The sequence below is a fragment of the Helicoverpa armigera genome, chromosome 10, assembly GCF_030705265.1.
Source record: "Helicoverpa armigera isolate CAAS_96S chromosome 10, ASM3070526v1, whole genome shotgun sequence".
Classification (NCBI taxonomy): Eukaryota; Metazoa; Arthropoda; class Insecta; order Lepidoptera; family Noctuidae; genus Helicoverpa; species Helicoverpa armigera.
This window is the reverse complement of record NC_087129.1, coordinates 3,688,814-3,708,838: the sequence shown is the minus strand read 5'-3', so window position 1 is coordinate 3,708,838 and position 20,025 is coordinate 3,688,814. Positions and strand designations below refer to the sequence as shown.

General features: G+C 34.5%; 1 protein-coding gene across 1 annotated transcript; it reads right to left on the bottom strand.

Moving 5' to 3' along the window:
• Positions 1-1,474: 1,474 nt before the first annotated feature.
• Positions 1,475-19,259, bottom strand: LOC110371850 (tetraspanin-2A). Its single transcript, XM_021328267.3, has 5 exons — positions 19,053-19,259; positions 6,228-6,425; positions 4,745-4,921; positions 3,170-3,355; positions 1,475-1,760 (listed from the first exon to the last, which is right to left on the bottom strand). The coding sequence occupies exons 1-5, from the start codon at positions 19,158-19,160 to the stop codon at positions 1,683-1,685; spliced, it is 747 nt and encodes a 248-aa protein (XP_021183942.2). The 5' UTR covers positions 19,161-19,259; the 3' UTR covers positions 1,475-1,682.
• Between the last annotated feature and the right edge of the window lie 766 nt (positions 19,260-20,025).

The following is a 20,025-nucleotide window of genomic DNA, read 5'->3' as shown; positions in this document are numbered from 1 at the left end:
AAGATATTTCGACTAAATGCCCATCTGACATTACTATAGCTTTCGCAGTTTCAATAGCACAAATTCGAGCAAAAGACACAAAGCGAACCTACTCTGTAATGATAGTCAGACTCCTCACAATGCATTCAGTGTTGCCAATAGCAGCGCACAGCTTTGTGACGTCACGACTAGATACCGGCATTATGTTGGCAACACTCTCCGTCTATAGTAACTGACTGATCACTGAGTCGTGATCCTGATTTAGCTATGTGTGATATACTGATCAATGCTTATTGAAATACTTGGGTGTCTAAGTTTCCTTGTTACATGATTCTGGTGGAAACTTGTGAAGTTCACTTGAGCGCAGAGCTCGAACTAAGCATAAAATATACCTCCAATACAAAATTTCTTAGTCCAAATAAATCTTACAAGATTAATCCCACACTTATTAAAAAAAGCTTGTATAAAAAAATAAATATTCTATATTCGAAAAAAACCTCTTTCACCATTTTCTAAACAAACAAAACAGACTGAAGATCGGTTGATGTTATTTCGAAAGTTTAATTTAATCAGAGTAAAATGTTTGAGGAACCACCGACAAGGTACCTTGTAGCCGACCTTCTAACTTTGAACAGTACTCCTGCACATCTGAGAGAACTCTTCAAACTTGACGCTTTCAATGAGATCATGAACTATGCAGACATTAGGAGTACCCACAAATTGCACACTAAACAGTCGGCCGATTGATTCGGCGATGCACAATATTTAATTAAGATACAGAGTTTATATGCAGTTTTTTTTTCAAACCATAAGTAGACCTAATACATACAAATAAATAGTTTAAAAAAGTCGTAAATTCAATCAAAGTTTTTAGTCGGTCTGATACCGGAAAAATACCTGATCGTTGTTACGTATGTACTTCCATTCATCTTCATACTGATTTATGAGCCCAAATAAACTATCGGCCGACTAAAAGTCTGTAGTGTGTTTGTGAAAAATTTTAATAGGTAAACAAGGTTTATCCTGAATTGAATTACACATTGGCCGGTCTCTATTTTCATGGCAGGAGCGTAACAAAAAAATTGAACTATAAAGCGATTGCAATTGTTCCAGGAATCAAATACTGTTTAAACAAGCGATTTAAAAGTCTATTTTTAGCTTGGTTTAAAAATAGCTTCAAAAATATATCTGCGCATTTTTATGCTTAGCGTAGGATTTTTCAGTTTGGTTAGTTGTTTTTTTATTTGATTTAAAGGCAGTTTTACCTTGTATTGTGATTAAAGGTGTGATTAGAATGTCCTTCAGTACTTTGAGATATCAGAAACCACAACGGAACTTTCCTTTAAAACCTTTCAATACTTTGCAATAAGAAAAAGTTGTATAAATGAATCAATTTTATAAATAGTCAACAAGATGTGTAATCAAATATTTCTGATATTAAAACCTTTGCATGTTGTTATATTCAATGTTTTTTTAACAGAATTAAAACAAAGAATGGTCGTAAAAATACTCTTTATTAAAACAAACGGTTAAACAAAATTACAATCTAAGTTTTTACTTAATTAAGATACGGTGGTTGTTTTAAAATAACATTATTTCGTTTTGTCGGATTTGTAGTTGAATTATAGAAATAAAATTATTATTTAAAAAGAATAAAACTAACTTAATATAATGTATTATATTATTTAAGTATAATAATAAATCTATTTGTATATTGTTGCTTCATCTTCTTCTTTCTTCACGGCTTGGATGAGGACCAATGACATGACAGCATTCACGACCTGAAAAGTAATATTTCAAAATTAATAATTTTGTAATCCCCTTTTATTTATTCGAATACATAACTACTGAACAACCTGAAAAAAAACTATACTAATATTATAAGGCTAAAAAGTTGGTTTCCAATGCACTAATCTCAGGTAGATACTACTAGCCCGATTTGAAAAAAAAAACAGTGTTTCTATCTTTTTATCCAGGTGCGTGAAGATGTTCCAAAGGAACGTGATTAAAACAGAAATCAAAAGCTAAGTATTAATAATATTGAAAAACTAGCTATTAGATATTGGATACAGTAAAAATCTATAAAAACCTCTTTCATAAGTTTGAAGTTCGTAGTTCCCGATATATTTTTCGTTGAAAACCATTTTACAGAAAACTATAACATAACAATAAAATCCACAAACATCCAAACATTCCTCGAAGATATTCACCCCTCTATAATACTTACACTAGCAAAGTGTAATAAAACCGCAGAACTTTCTAGAAACAGTTATGTTAATATAATTATATTATGTCCACGCAATTTCACCTACCGTAGTTAAGATGCTTGGAACTCATTAAGTTATAACGACTAGCATGTCCTAGAATTCTAGCTTTATTTATATAGAGAGAAACAGTTCCATACGGATTAAATAAAATTGATACATTATGCAGAAATGTCTTAGGACTAGGTATTCATGGTGCAATTTAAATAATATTGCGAAGTAAGATTGAGAATTTTATGCTCATAACTTTAATGGAAATATTTTATAGATTTGTTTGTGCATTGGTCCATAAATAAAAAATAAGAGTCGGTATTGAGGCGAAGAAGCGTTAGATAGATTCTCTGACTAGAATATTGCTTTATAACATGTACAGATCTTGCTATGTACAAAACATACCAACATGACAAAAAATCAAATAAGCTTGGGAATACAATGCAAAAATCTATTGAGAAACGAAGCAAACAGTGCTTTTATTTATTTCTCGTCGAAACTGTTGATGTTTCTTTAGCAGCAGAGAAAACTGTACACAGCCCTAGGTATACACTAGATCTACAGACATAAACATGTTCCTTTGAGCACTGAGAAAGAATGTTACTCTACCCTAGCACTGCAGAATTAAATAGTTCGTATACGTATGTGTGCAGAGAGTTCTAAGATTTTATTTTTAATAAAAATGTCATCACCAGCCCGGGACCAGACACACAAAATTATTTAAATGTCTAAAAGCTTCAAACTTTACAAGTAACAGTAGCAGCCAAGAGGACTATGTCAAAAAAAAATCTTTAGAAAGGTTTGTGTGAATAAATGAACGGCAGTGAAAATTGGCATCTAAAAGATAAAAGAAGATTTGGTTTAACCAAATTTTACCAAGCTATGCCACTACATAGATTAATATATAATTTTATAATACATGGAAAGAAACTTACAGAAATCATGCAAGAAGCCAGTACAATGCCAGCCAACCAGCCAGTCTTGCCTTCCAAATACCAGGTGAGCTCGTCAATGCAACCGTGGAAGTAAGCATTGCCAGTGACCGAGTCACGGCATTCGGCGGGAAGGGGCTTGTTCATGTTGATGTAGTCCATAGGACCTTCGGCACCGCAGCAACCGATCTGAGGATTGAAAGGAATGTGATTAAAATTAAGGTCAGTCATGTCTTGGCCTCTGTGGGTAATTTGGGTGCCAATAAGTATAATCAACAATATGTATGACGTCTGACAGAGAGTAATGGAAGTAGAAGGTATGTTGCGCCGTAAGGTGAGTTGGGAACAGGGCATGAAGAAGAAGAAGAAATTATAATCAGTAAGTTGTTTTTCGAGTTTTCCATTTCTCATAAAGAGCATTTTTAATATAGCCACCCAAAAATAACTTTATCCCATCAACAATTTAAACACCCAAGAAACTCTCTTAAAAGTCTTCCCCTTTCCAATAACCAATCAATCGACCATGTCAATTTCACACCTAAACAGTTTTACTTCGCTCGCAAAGGAAACTTTACGAAAATAAAGGGACGGCGTCAGACTTAAAACATGAAATCCCGTCCATCGTGCGTATTACAAGCATCGTTCGCGATCGGAACCGATTCAAAATTAAGCCAAATTTGTCCGGGAGAGTTTATGATTGGAGCAGTGTGCAATCGGGCGCGGAACGTGCCACACAGGCCTATTTGATTAGCGCCAGTATCCCGGACACGCCGTAGTTGAGGCCTACTATGATAAAAGCCAGGAATTCTTTTCACTACATTTTTCGACCACATTTTTATATTAAGCGTTTTTTGTAAAAGACCAGCTCTGGTTTAACTCAAACCTTTTTTATGCTCGCCATGCTGGCGCTTATACTTTTATATTTTGAATTTGCGCTATTTAATTTAACGAACTCGACATAACTATGCTATGCCTCTTTATGTACAAACAAAAAATTCAAGCACAATATACCGTGCAATATTTTGCATCCATATAATCGAGTATTGTATGCTCAAAAATCTTAACCCTTCAACCCTTTTTAAATGACATTACACCAATAGTAGGCCCCATAAGCGTCCCTTTCTGCGCTACAGTTTCGTCAACTGGCCATTCGGCAAATGCGTTTTGGTGTTTGCTTCGTTAGATGTTAGGGTTTTGTTACACGTTTTTGTAGCCATAGTTTGACGAGAGAAAAATCACGAACGATACTCTTTTTTGCGTCAAAGTCAGGCTCCATGGAATTTTTTTGTTCCCTCTGCTTTTTCGTGCTAGAGGCAACGCAACGCCGAATGATGATCTCAGTGAGATATGAAATTGGAAAGCCGGTTCAAAGGATATCGGAGTATAATTATTGCTTTTTGATTTTGTTGATTTTATTTTTGATCCTGTTATTTTAACGTTCTCTTTATTATTCTTGGTATACGCTTGACTTGGAACTGTTATCTGCAATTCGTTAAATTTTACATCATATTGAGATACCTTTGATATAGTTACATATTATATTATAATTCTAATGTAACGTGTAGTTAAATTACTTACTCCTTCTTGCACCATCCGTAGTATCTCTCGACTGCCTTCATGTTGCGGGTTATTCATAAGCCTCACTATAACGTCTCTTATCAATGGCTGGATGCTGGAGTCGTATGTAGAGAAGTCCAAAACGACACAGGCTCCAACCAGGCCGAACACAAACACGGCTATTTGTGATGCTATGTACTGAAAAAAAAACAAATACATTCTTAAATTATTTCGTCATTTTACGCATATGAAAAGAAGACTTCTTCATATATTATAAGGGGCTCCTTCATATACCACATAAACTATAAGGGGGATATATAAGGGCACTAGGTCAAGTGTTCTAAAACAATATCCCGTATAGTTTCAATAAAAAAATGAAATTCTGGAACCTGTTGCTGATGCCTAAAGGAAAAAACCAAAAAGCAACTGAAGCGAGCTTGCCAATTAAAAAAACCTTTCAGCTTTTCACATGTTATCCATAGGCATACAAACTCACAAAACAAAAGAATAGCAGATAAACAAATATATAAATCCTACAAATGTTCTTGTAAATGTAGTTTCTTTTCATTGAAATAACATGTCTTGACAAGATAACGCATATTCATGTGAAAACTTGGCAGACGTGGAGATAGCCAGACTTAGATTTGTTATATAGTTTATAACTATTAGATACGCTTATATTGATATGGCTAGTATTTGTCTCAGACTAAAATATCGTAACTAAAATGATACGATCAAAATTAATAGGTACAGAGAATTTGTACCACTTGTTTTTCGCTCCATGAAACCTCATATAGTGCCAAGAATTTCAGCTTATTTATACAAAATAATAAATAGATAGTATGTATTGTGATTACTCCCAAAAAATACTAAAAATAGATCAAGATTAGAAGGGGCCATAGTTCACTCTGAGAACTTATTATAACTTACATGACAGAACCATCCCGGGGTATTCTCAAAGGGTCAAATGTAGGCGTATTCTTAAAGCGTAGGTGGAGAAAACTTTCCATTCATAACACTTTGAACTAGTCGTTATTAAAAATTCATCACGTTTTAAAGATATTTGTTTACCTAGTAATAATGCTGAAGAGTTTGGTCTTTTGTTTCCTTGAACCCGCTTATCTCAAGAACCGATTTGATGGATTCTTTCAGTGTTAGATTCCGGGTCCTATTTTTTTAAAATCACTGGCGATGGCTTAATTAATTGTATTATGATGTAGGAATATACTAATGCCATATATTAATCAATGTTCATCATGTAACCACGTTTGATATAGAATCATGTAAGATTGTGGTTAATTATAGTACGATTCGTACATCAGTATAAAATCATCGCTGCTTAAATTCTGAGAATGGATTTATCAATAACAAAGAACATACGTGATTGACAAGCTACTTAAACAAACATTTTTGTGAAACACTGGCCATTTTTTTTAGTCTAGTGCCAAACGACCTCCATTAACAAATGAAAAATATTGGGACCGTAAAAAACAAAAGAACTTACCGCATATAGCAACATCACATTTTCCATTAACGCAGACCCGCATCCAAGGAATGCGATGACCATAATTCCGAGAGAAGCGATCAGGATAATATAGATACCAATGAAGTATTTCCTCAGCTCAAGGATGGTCATCCATTCGTTGAAGCCTGGCTCGATGCATATCCATAAGCAGAGAGCGAAGATGGACACCCCAAACAACTGTAAAGAGGAAAATTGTCAAGTCAGTGGAGAAAGACTAATATAGATTCTTCTGCCTAGATTTTTCCTCACTACATTAGGGTCGACTGCAAGTCTAACCGTATACTGCTGAGTATCAGTGTTTTACAAGAAGTGACTGCCTGTCTGACCTCCTCAAATAATTACCAAGGCAACCTAACACCCCTAGGTAAGACTGGTTGTCAGACTTACTATCTTCTGACTACTCGTATCGACTGCCAAAGATGTTCAAATGACAGCCGATGTTCAATGACCGCGTGCTACACGTAACACGCGGTCATTGGTGTTCAAGATATTCTTAGAAAGTATATATAAACTGAGAAAAGTTGCATTGGTATTTGCCTGACCTGAAATCGACGCCAAGCTCATACTTGCGAGGTTGATGTTTTACCCACTAGGCACCACAACTTTTTATTTACATAATATTATTTTTATTTATTCGTCTTACATAAGCAATAATATTGTTTATCCTCTTCATATTTTTAATGATTATTATTTTTAATGTTCGTCTCTTATTAAGTCATTATTGAGAAGGCCTTTTTAAGCTGGATTTTACAGTCTTGTTTTTATTGCGATTTCTGATCATAAGAATCTTTTCATTGGCTTTTTGTAATTAAGTGTTAAAAGGATAATGAAATGGCGGAGTGGTTGAAATGAGAGATTATATTAATGGGTTTATCTTACAGCTGTTATGTTGAAGAAGTAATGTTTATTTATTTTAATTTACGATTTATAATATCTTAAATACAGCTGATCTGATGATCATTGCTAATATTGAGAAGCTAGAACTACTGGATTCATTTAATTGAAATTAGGTACAAATATATCCTGCCGTAAGTGGAAGAATGTGGATAAAAACGTGCGGAACTGCTTATAAGACGTAAATAACAGATACTACCTAAGCTTCTGTATATAAAAACTTAACTAACACACATCCATCTAATACACTCCTCGCAATAAAAACTAAGATAAAACAAAGCAATAGATAAGTTTAGTTCTAAAAGTTTTATAATCTCATTAATGCTGTGAGCGAATCGTCAACTTTTATACAGGGGGTAGTATCTACAGATCGCCGTATTTCTTATAATAGCTTTGTTTTTGTCTTCGGAATAGCTAGAGATAAAGCCAGGGGCTATTGTCTTGGTAATATTTACTCCACCTACATATATTTGTGTACAGGATGAGATGTTGTTTGTTCTGGCAGGAGATCGATGTTATCGGGCTCATTCAGATGTTCTATTGTTTTTTTTTTTTAGTTGGTTGTGTGGGATTTTGTTTAGCTAATTATAGTTGTCTTAAAAATAGATCACTGGCTTTTTTGTCAAATGGTCTTTATTTTTGGTTTATATTTTTCTTGTACGTCTTTTCTTTAAATTTTTAAATTTTAAAGATGCCAAGTACTATTAAAAAAAAACTATAAATATCTATATAGATTTTTTAGTCTTTCCAAAAATAATAAGATAAATACCTATATTTAGCAACACCCTCATATACTTAAACTCTTATGCATTGAGACGATACTCAGTCTTTATTCGAAGCAATATCGTGTTCACACTAGTTCGTTGCCCACCGCATGGGGACAAGACGAAAACAGTACGGGGTAAGTTCAATGGACTGAAAACAAATGCATACAGTTGTTTTGCTATGTTCGCTGCATTTGTTTCGTCTGTCTGTGTCCGAAACTCGTCTCCATGACGCCCTACGTACCATATAAACCATTTGGGAACAGCCATTTTGTAACAAAGTTCCATATTCAAACTTTTACAATATGTAATCTGTACTTCTTTTGTTTGTTTCGCTGGGGGACATGATGGAAATTGGTCCACAAATAAAGAAAAACAAAATTTATCATGAATATTCAAACGCAAAAGTATTCGCATTGTTGTCGACCTAAAGTAATTGACTCTCTCCTTCCTGGACATTTTTGTTCACGTTTTTTGTCCCTAATAAATAACTTACAACTTCTGACAATAACAATTATTATTCGCGAACACAGTATCGTAAAGAATCGTAGACAATAGTGACATAAATATGCAAATACATCTTATGTTATTCAATGTGGCGATGTTACACCAACAGAATAATAACTCTAGGTGCTGAAGATTAATGAAAGGATAAGAAATAAGTGAAATAATCTATTGTTCGGGTAAAAATCGTATCCACAATCTGTAGAACTGAGGAATGAGGAATAGAGAGCTAGAGTATAACCACGCGTCATTATACTTTGTCTGCAAAAAGCGCTGTCGAGACAACAACCCCGTTTGCAATCCATTAGTATCCCGCCAAATGATGCGGAAAGTTGACTTGTACGTGTGTTGGAAAAATCATATAATAGCAGGCCAATGTGAGCTCCATTAACGGTGTGCTACAAGCTGCCGATGATTAATACAATTACAAGTAGAAGAACAGAGGAAATCAAACGTAAATGCTCAATTTATGATGAATTTCCTTGTTCCTCGTGCAGATGTATTTATGGCTTAAACGATTAACACGATTAACATTACGTAAATTATTCTAAGGGTTGATGATGCATGATTATTCGTGAATTAAGTGACAATTCACTCACTTAACATTAATCTCCAGTGCAATATAGTGACTCTAACTTAATTGGACATCTACTATTTAATTTACTAGAAGAGAACAAAACGCTCTTCATATTATTATCTCGGAGCCCAACTTTAATAACTTACAAAAAACTAATTAAAGGAGCAGCTAAAAGAATTTTTGTTCTCATAAACTCGAAACAACTTGAACATAAAGTAGAAAATTTTCAGAATCAGATAAAAAGTCAAGCAAGCTTCTTGATTGTGAAAAGTTACCCTTTTTTTCTCGAGAAAACGAAATTGTTTCTTTATATTTGACGCTTGAGTTCTAAATTTAACGGATTATCTTAAAAATGCATGCTGAGGAAGCGATAGGAAGTGTCGTGTAACATTCTGCCCACACTTTGCCAGCGTAAATAAAAGAGCGACCAAATTGGGTATGCAGGATCGCTTCAAGTGCCTGAGTGCTTTTCTAATAATATAACGTTGAAGTTATTTGGAAGTAAGTTTAAAATGGCTGTAGAAAAATGAAGGATTTTCTAGTCATAACTAGGTGTGTCATCATCCCTTTATTCTGTGCTAATACTGCAATCATTCTCTTACAGAAAGTTTATAAAAATACATGTCTTTAAGTCTACCAAAATGACAATAGAAACCATTGTCTGGAAACTTTTTTGTGTGATTGAAAACTAAAAAAAGTTAGTTCGGAATCCTAAAATAGTCTTGTTTTTCAATCTCACTTGAGGCGTAAAACTTGTAATAAATTGACTTCATATATATTTATTGCTTCTACAAATAGTAATAGCAAGGGCGTATAGTCCAAGAGTATTTCTTTAGTAGTAAAGTTCCAAAGGTTATTTAATTAATTTGCTTGTTGGACACTATTGAACAATGTTATGGCTCTAGAAGTAATGCCAAAAGCTACTTTATGAGAAAAGTTTGAGAATGTATACCAAAAAAAATGTATATGACAATAATAAAAGGCACATAAAAAACATTGTACTGAAATGACACAATGTTCATATTATTTGTATCATAAAAGTGTTTTGGTGGTATATGATGCCTCGTTTCTATGTTAATACGGATTATTGGAATAAGATTGTTTTATTCTATTTTGAATGTATCAAATAGTAGATCTTAAATCTTTGTTATGAGTAATCATCTAAACGCCACTTCATGCATATCCAAAATAATATTGAGAGTAGGGAAAAATTGTAGCTGGTTAATGAAAAACAACATAATATTTTCGAAACATGGAACATAAAGCATAAGAAGAAAATGATTTATGTTTGAAATTACCACAGTCGTCTGTAATCTTAAGCAATAAACGTGGAAATGATGTAAATTTCATATTATTTATATTCATTTAGCTACAAACGAATTCAGTTATACATTTTGTAATCGCGCCAGAACTACGTCTGGTTTTTACTCTTTTTTGAGAGTAAAAAGACGGTGTTTTTTGGAACGTTAAAAATTTATAGGGTCGTAAAAACTCACGCGGTACTCGTTTCTATGCCAGAAGTGAGTTTTAGGTACGAATATGACGTTACATTGTAACTTATTGAAGGACCTAAGTGGTGTTTTGAGAAATATTACATTGTTAGTATCAATTGTATGGGCTGCGTGCCAATAATTGTGAACAGTGTAACTCGAAAACAAAGGATTTTCTTAAAATGTTATTTTGTATCAATGTTTTTGACGCACATGGATACAATTTCTGCGAATTTGTTATATTATCGCTTATCTGTTATGAATCATCTGCTATAGTACAACGGCAACCATTGCTCCGTTAGAAACGTAGGTATATTGTAATAGATTGAATGCAATACATATGCATAAATCAAACATAAAGCATAGTTCAATTTCGGAATAGTAACCGTGCTCCACAAATTTGTCTTCGGAAAAGCAAACAAGAAAAATACAGCACCACGTTTCCGTTTCCACCGAATATTACGTCTCCAATTTTTCGCCTACGCTTAACTACAACCCAGCTCAAACCTTTTTAGAGTGAAAAAAACTATTATTTCGGTCGCCGTGCCCCGGTTTCCACGGTAGCAGCCGTCAGTCCCGGTTCCCATTGTATCTCCTTCGAGACACCTGCAAAGCTGGAATAATAAAGAGTTTTACAACGTTTCAAAATGGGACTTTTTCTCGCAATTCAACCGCAACGTGCACTTAAGGGATTTGAATATCTTATATGGTACGTTTTATCTGTTCCACGCAACTCCCCGCTGAATGAATTCGTCTCAGCTTTTTAAGTTCTTAAACAATTCCTTTAACGTTCGGGGAAGTCAAATCGGCAATGCGATTCAATGATAGTTTTGTCAGCGTAAATATTTGATGCTTCAAAATCGACATAAAACATTTCGCTATAAATATTTGCGATTCTGCTTTTAAAACAATGAAATGTGAAAACAAAAATAAAATAACTGAAATAATAATAAGCGTGAATATTCTTTAGTGCAGTCAAAGCGTTGTTTTGTTCTACACTAACGTAGATTTTTTAATCTAATAAAGTGAAAATCCGAAACGAGTTTTATTGGTTTATCTATCTATCAAAACAATAAAAACTATTTCACTGGCATATTAAAATGTTGAAGCTCACAAAATGGAAATTTAGTTATGAGTCGGGAGTGGTTTGTATATTTTTATTGCGTAGTTCTCGACTAAAGCTGCAGTGAATGTTATGCAATTTCATTTCTACGCATAAAAGAATATGCATGTCACATAAATTAGGTTATTGAAAGACGAGCCACGAACATTTGTTTAGATTCAAATTTTTATACGAGAATAACTTTATCGGTTTTTCAAGTCCACTGATAATTTCATAGATATCCTTAATCTTCTGAGAATATATCGAATCATTCGTTTTAATGGCAAAGAGGTAGAATGTGTTTTATAGAGAACTAGCTTTTACGAAATAAACCGCATCCAAATCGGGTCATCTGTTTGCGAACTACGTTGCAACAAACACACGCACACACACTCACACACACACACAACACCCCTTTTTTTGCTTTTGTTGGCCAAAAATATCAAACATTATTTTTGAAAAGGGACTTCTGATATCTTCCTAGTAGCGACATTTCAAAATGAAATCTGCCACAAATTAGCGAAATAAGATTGCAACAGAAACTTGTAGGTACGTTTTTTGTTGTACTTCTGAAATAAGTTGAGCAGAAAATTCTAGGAGCAAGTTCTGCCTTCAGTTTACCGGTTCGAGTACAGCTTTTAATTTGTCTGTCCGTCTGTCGTTATGAGAACTTTTATTACATAGTTTCAGGGAAGGTGAATCATTTTGTATTTTTGTTAGTAAGTAATATGATTTTGTGTGAAGGTATTTATGTAATGTTTTCTATACTAATATTGTAAAGAGGAAAACTTTGTTTGTTTCTTTGGTTGTAATGGATAAACTCAAAAACTACTGGACCGATTTTAAATATTCTTTCACCATTAGAAAGCTATGTTATCTGCGAGTAACATAGGCTATATTTTGTCCCGGTGCGGGCAGTAGCTCCCACAGGACGCGGGTGAAACCGCGGGAAAACGTCGGAAAATGTTTGTGTGAGTAGTTACCTAAATTATATAAGAACATTCTACAGTAAATCAGAAGAATAAAAAGTAACCATGCATGCAAATAATCATGTAAAATCTAAGTCCACATCATATAATATCTTCTATCCATTATTTATTCATACTTTTACTTATCCTACAAACTATTGTACACTCAAAATCAGTTGTATTCAGTAGTTTTGACACTGACTGATGCGTTTTTAGTTTACCAAAACTGCAAGTGTAATTTGTAACTGTTTCAAAAGTTTAAAGCGCGGATTTTTTTGTGGTAGCTAACTGCGATTTACTTCGCGTTATGGTTTAAGTTATTTTATTCTGGTACCAAATGCAAAAGTCGAAACTCTTTTGAAGAAAAGCTGTTAGTTTAAATGCTGAGTTGACACTAAAAAGTTGTTGCTGCAATTAAGAATGGTAAAGAAGTAAATGTAGGATAATATGCTCAGAGAATCTTTTGATTTTAAAAAACATAAAAAAGATCATACAAAATAATTTCTTCCTACCAGGAAATAATCTATAAGCAAGTAACAAAAACATAATTAAGTAACAAATCTTTGATAAAAGTTAAACAATACCTACTTAATCATAAAATAATTGCACACACCACATTTCAAACTTCGATACAGTAAACAAAGAAGCGAAATTATAAACTCCTTTCACCCCCTTCCTACAAATCGCATAACCATACATTTATAAACATACTAGCCGTTTTCCCGCGGTTTCACCCGCGTCCCGTGTTAACTTCTGCCCGTACCGGGATAAAATATAGCCTATGTTACTCGTGGATAATGTAGCTTTCGAATGGTGAAAGAATTTTTAAAAACTGTCCAGTAGTTTTTGAGCCTATTCATTACAACCAAACAAACAAACAAAGTTTTCCTCTTTATAATATTAGTATAGATAATTAATTCCGGAATACATAATTAAGCAATTCTAACATCAGAAGCCATGAACTATTTGTTTAACGTTTTAATTAATATTGCGATTTTATAAAAGGAGCTCTTTGGAAGTAAACACGCTAAGAAAATGAGTCGAAGCGAACGCTCGATGTGTTTATTCAATAGGAAGTGATTATATAAAGCGTCTTGGAAATGTTTTACGAAAGCACTCCCGCACACTGGAGACTAAATAGTCGGTCGACAGTTGACCCGATATTGGACATTTTTTTATGACAACATCTTTATTCTAATGAAAGTTTTCAGTCGATCTGATACCGGTTAAATCATCACCTTTTTCCAACTATGTTAGGTCGGCTTCCAGTCTGACCGGATGCAGATGAGTACTAGTTTTTTACAAGGAACGACTGCCTATCTGACCTCCTCAACCCAGTTACCCAGGCAACCCAATAACCTTAAGTATGGTTGTCATACTCACTGGTTTCTGACTACCCAAAACAACTGCCAAATACTTGATATTTGTAATTTGCTTGCATACTAACATTCATATTGATTTATGAGCCCAAACTAACTATCGGCTGACTGAAAGTTGCCAGTTTGGTGCTCTTACTCCAGACTGTATTTGTGTATGTGTTAATCAAATGGTGTTTTTGTTCGGCATATTGTTGAGAACACTTTGATCGTTTATGTTGTAAAGGATTTACAAGTTTTTGTTATTAAATAAGTTGCTTAGTGACTGGAACGTTATGAGAAAATGTTGTGTTACAGGAAACCGTAGAAGTGTGATTGATATTATAGAAGAATTTGATGTTTCCCAAAATGTAACAACTTGTCATAAACACTTCACTTACTTAGAAATCAATAACTTAAACGTATAGAAATATAACACACACTCACAAATACGTAGGTACATAGAGAAACATTCACCCTAGCCAGCCAAATTAGTACCAAGACCAAATCAAACCCAGCACAGATACAGCTTATACCTAAGCCACTGTATCAACGAACACTACAGGAACTTTAAGTTAATTGAAAACCTACAGACGAAACTATTGTTTGGAATAGAACCGAACCATGGAGAACAAAGTAACTAACGGATGTGCCATAACGGAAAATCTCATAAGAAATTAGCGCGTAAAAATGCGGGTGTGCGGGGGACGAGGAACGTTACTATCTGCGCCCTTATACGCCCTCTTTAGACACGACCATTTTTTGGAATATCAAAAATCGTTGACAAAATGTCTCAAAGAACACGAACGCCTCGTTAATTCACTCGTAACTGATCCTCTTAGTCATACCCATCGTACCTATTTGACCTACAGACCTACCTGCATCTCCGCTCATCTTTCCTTACTCCGTGAATCGAACCAATGTTCCTGATTTACTAATAGCATCGTACTGCAATCAGATGTGCTATTTGCGATACCAATCTGTCTGGTGAGCGTGGAGGCGGATATTACAAAACAGAACATCTATGCCCTGATATTTCAGGCAGACTTGAGTTTTGATTCTAGTTGACGGTGTCAATCGAGGACAGATATTGACGGGGTTTTGTCTGTGCTAAACGTGAAAGTATGTTTAAAAAAACATTGTTTATATAGAAGTGTAATCGTTGAATTTTTTTATGTAAATAAAAATGCCTTTCGCATACTATACTGAAAACGAAATGGCAGCAATATAACTAAGTTTGATTTTGGTTGCCCATTCCAAAAGTAGCTTTTTTCTATGGAGAAGAATGGGCAAGAAACTCCATGGTTACTCTTTTTTAAAATATTATAAACCTAATATACTGTTATGAGTTAAAATGATAGTTTTGTGTGCTCAATTCAGGGCTATATAAAAATCAATTATCCTGAATTATGCCGACTCATCAAAAAACAATAAAACACATTGTCACATCAAAACCACAAACGCAACATAGTAAAGAAAATCTAACATTCTTGCGATATGTAGAACAGAGTTTAATAGCTTATTCCGCTGTATTTAACGCAGATAGATGCATTCAGCTAATATTACGTATGGTAATAGTAATAGACATTGTTACGTACCGCGAGAAGCATTATTGGCTTCAACTGAAAATGTTGATGTCATTCGGTATCTTTGCCTTGGTGTTTTAAAAAATATTTTTCATATTTTTTTCTATATTATAGATGTGATTTAATTAAACAACTGTGTATAATGCTAATGTGTGCCAAATAATGTGCTTTAAAAATGTTCATGGGACACATAGGTACCTACACTTAGGAATAGCCTTCGTAAATATGTATTTTTAGGCGTTTCCAGACCAAAGTTACTATTTTTCTGTTTAAAGCTATGATAGCTGTCGTTTCGGCTCACATCCATGGACGTTTGACACATTTCGTGCTCAAAAAATCTGACTCGCTAATATTCATAGACAAAACTAGGCACGTAAATTCAAACTGACCTATCACGAACGCCCAGGAGACAAAGTTCTATAAAATTAATTGGGAGTGTTCCAAATTGGACAAGTTTGCATCAAGAATTTTCAAAGTAACATGATACCTATAGTCATATCGTTCCTTCGTCCGTTTAGTTTATTTTCAAATAAACAATTTTGGATACTCCTAATTTACTCACTTCGCTAACATTGACCATTGATACATTTTACTACATAGAATGCTGTGTTTCTGATTGTCTTTTTATTTGCAACAAAAATGACTGCATTCATTCTACCTGTGTTAGAGATAAACCATGTATTATGCAATGTGCCGAATCTCAACTCGTTCGAGGACGTTACCTTACCTATGTAGGTAAATGATATTTCAATGCAGCGTATCCCAAAACTCCCGCACACTTATTGTCCCCGAACAAAACAAAGCAATAATTAAAACCAAAACCGCGTCGCGTCTTGGCTAAAATCCAAAATTCAATTATTCGATACCGAGTAAGTTCAGCAATTATTTCTCATTGCAAGAACACCTTAACGAGTGTTCAGGTGCGGTTTGAGTGACTCTTGAAGCTGGGCTCCGCAGTTTTTGGCGTTGGTTCCCAGCTCCCACTTCCCACTTCAATTTATAGTGAACAGCTTGGGTGATTAACGCGCCGTTCAAGCGTTGCAGATGTTTATTGTTTTATGTAAGCTCGTGTTGAATAAGAAATGGTGGAATGGTGTTTGAATGAAATGCATAATGATTTTGTTAGTTAGTAATGTTCATATGAGTTTCTATGGTGTACGTTTCATAATGTCGAAGAAAGCCTGTGCGTGTTCATCAGAATACCGGATTGTGGATGAACGCAACTTTAAAGCTGTTATAATATGTACCTTATTTTTAAAGCTATGTATCAAAAATTATACAAGTAAAATTTAAATATTCTGTAGGTATATTGTAAAACATTAACATGAAAACTTATAACACAATTGGACAAAGAAAGCCACAAACCTTCCCATTACAAGAAAAACAATACCGACTCTTTGATACATTTATCGTTAACCCTATTAACACAAACGGTGAATGTGGCACAGATTCAAAACAAACCAATCTGGCGGACCCTTGAGCTCGCAATATTATTTGATCTAATTAATTAAGTGGGCCCAATAACCCTTGTAGCGAGTTTGTTGTATATTGCGAAGTTGCAAGAATGTCTTGTCTTGCAAGTCCAAGATTTAGTGCGGGCCTTCACCACGTGTTGCTAATGTCTGTTACTTGCCACTAAGTTTACTACTTGTATAAATTATAAGCAAGATGAGCTCGTGGCCTGATTTTGACAGTTTCGTGGTGGTGCTGCCTGAATAGTTTTAAGTAGAGGGTTGAATGTACAATTTACTGCAACGGCTTCTAATGTTGTTGATACATTGTTTATGTGGTTATAACTGTAATGTATTTTGTTTAAAACTTATTTGCAGTTTGAATAATGGAAATTGATAAGTAGGTAATAGCATGCGTGACGAATAAAAAATGACATTTTGAACCCCCAAAATGCGTGCCTAGTTATAAAATCAAATGCGTGTGTGAATTATTGGTACTTTTTCACACACAAGTTGGCATAACACATGGCAGTAATAATATCTACATACATACATATAAACAAATACGCTACCACTTATCCGAATGCAAGAATTAGTTCCCTCACTAAGCGGTTGAAATCGATAGCGGAAGCTAGCGACATAATAAATTAATAGTAACAAAACATTAATCATCATTTCCAGATAAAATTCCATCTAGTTTCTTACAAAACGGAAGCATCACACACAATACGATATAATTTGCCTCGTGAATCATAAAGTATGACTGCATACACGTTGTACTTGGAAAACAGGACAAGCCGCTTATCAGTCGCTGATAAGACATTCTTTATTCTGGCCCTTTATTTTAGGTTAGCTTCGTATCGCGTTGTAATCAATATCATGAATTAAACATTTTGTGGCACTATATTTAATTTGGAAATATGTTTTAAGGCTACAAAAGTGACTGTGTAGTGGATAGATAGTGTAACATGGATGTTCTAAACAGAAAATTTATATGTGTCTCTACACTTAAACAAACTTTTTATAGCACAGTTTTTCATTCAATTGGATCTGATTATTTTTTACTCGTAACAGTATCTATAGTAGAAACTTAGAAATTATTCGACCCTAAAAAAGAAGACACACAGTCAATCATGATTTTGCTGCGTCTAAACCTGCTTTATAATGCCTAGTAACTTACGCATCGATATCAGTTTTTCTATTATACTTAGCTACTTTTACAACAGTTGTCATAGAAACAAGTACAACGAATATAATACATTTTTATGAAAGGCAATCTTTAGGAACAAAAAGAGTGACATCAAGGACAAAATGGCGGGCGTTTTTAGGTCACTAATCGGTGTCCAATTAATTGCCAGACGGCCTTCATCTATTTTGTTGAACGGATACTAACTTACTAGAAATAGACAGAAATATTGAAGCAGTAAGTAATAATTCGTCTAATAAAAAAGTCCCCAAGCTAAAGATAAACTCTTGCAATATGACCTCAAAGTAAAAAATAACCTTTCATTGTAAAGGTCGACAACAATGTAATTATAAAATAATTATCCCTCTTCGCTGGTTCTCATTGTGTATGACTGAACTTTAAAGTCAGTAATTAATAGTCAAAAGCAAATGTCCATGTTCATAATTAAAACTTATCGCGTGCAGACCCATAAAATATGTGACTCATAAAGCCCTGTTTACACATTACTAAACGGTTGCACGAATACAACTGGCAACACTGTTCAAGTATAGCGTGCTAATCGTTGGCCATCGCACTACAGAAATACATAATTTAATAATAACTGAATGTAGACACAGCCTTATCCACAAATTGCCGGTACAATCGTTCGATTAACAAGCTATTTAACCATCGAAATATTTACGATTCTCCGTATTCGCATGCCTAGAAATGACTTCGCACATGGTGAGTCACATATCAAAGAACACTCGCTAACTAAACAACAACTGAAACAAAAGAACCACCAAAATAAAAGGAACCGTTTCCATTCCTCTCTTAACGAACTATTAACGTAACGTTTGCAAATCGACACCCAAAAGTAATTTCCAAGCCGAGTCTAGAAAATGAAACGGAACGTTGGACAGCGCTTTCAATTTTCGAAGTACTCACCCACAACACGACGTTGAAGCAAAACAATGTGTACTTGATACAATAGATTTGGGACTCCAGCTTGCCCACCATTGGGCCCTTCCCTTCACCCGTGCCAGCTCCTGCCATCGCACTTTAAAAACACTTTACAACACTAACAATTTTATATTTAGACACTGAAGCCGTGTTGTCCATACACCGTGTCGATCGAATCGTAACTGCTAACTTATCACACCAGATAAGTGTTAGCTAGGTTATCTGTGTTTGCTAAGATAAAAAAGTACGAAAAGATAATACGATATGAATTGCCACACCTGTATTGTTGGGCACGCAAGCGTTCGTCATTGTCAGTGGGCTAAGCAAACCTGTACTTTACAGTCATAGCACATCATAAGCCCACCATTCTTATTTCCATCTTCAGCTTCAATTTTCTTTCAAGAGGCAATATGTAGTCAAAATCTAGTAGATGAATAGACATTTTTTTCTTGAATAAATAAGCGTCTTTCTATATTCATACGAGAGAACGATCTCAGCTATTTGAATATTCTTATTGTATCCTCATTCGTAGCTATTCTTTCCCTCGCGGTAATTTTATAAGGGTACCCAACCACGCTTATATATCAAGTCCACCGATATGGGATTCGACCGAAACGTGTTCGAAATCCGATAAACGGATTCAAACTATATACGAAATGGAAGCGGCCGGTATAAGCTGTAAACATAAATAAGGAAGATCTACTACGTTTTAGAAAACCCCCACGCACGGAACGTTCCCCGTAAATCTTACACTTGCAATGATATAAATTTAAGCATTCTCGTACTGTATTTTACAAGTACGACTTCCGAAAATACTTTTCAAGACATTCACTTGAAAAGGTTGACAAAAGTGAAAATTCTACAGTCGTCTGGTGAACAATATTCTGCGGAGATGGAATTTCTTTGTTTAAGAAATGTCACAAAATAAAATTTATTTTAGACTCAAAAAGCAGAATCC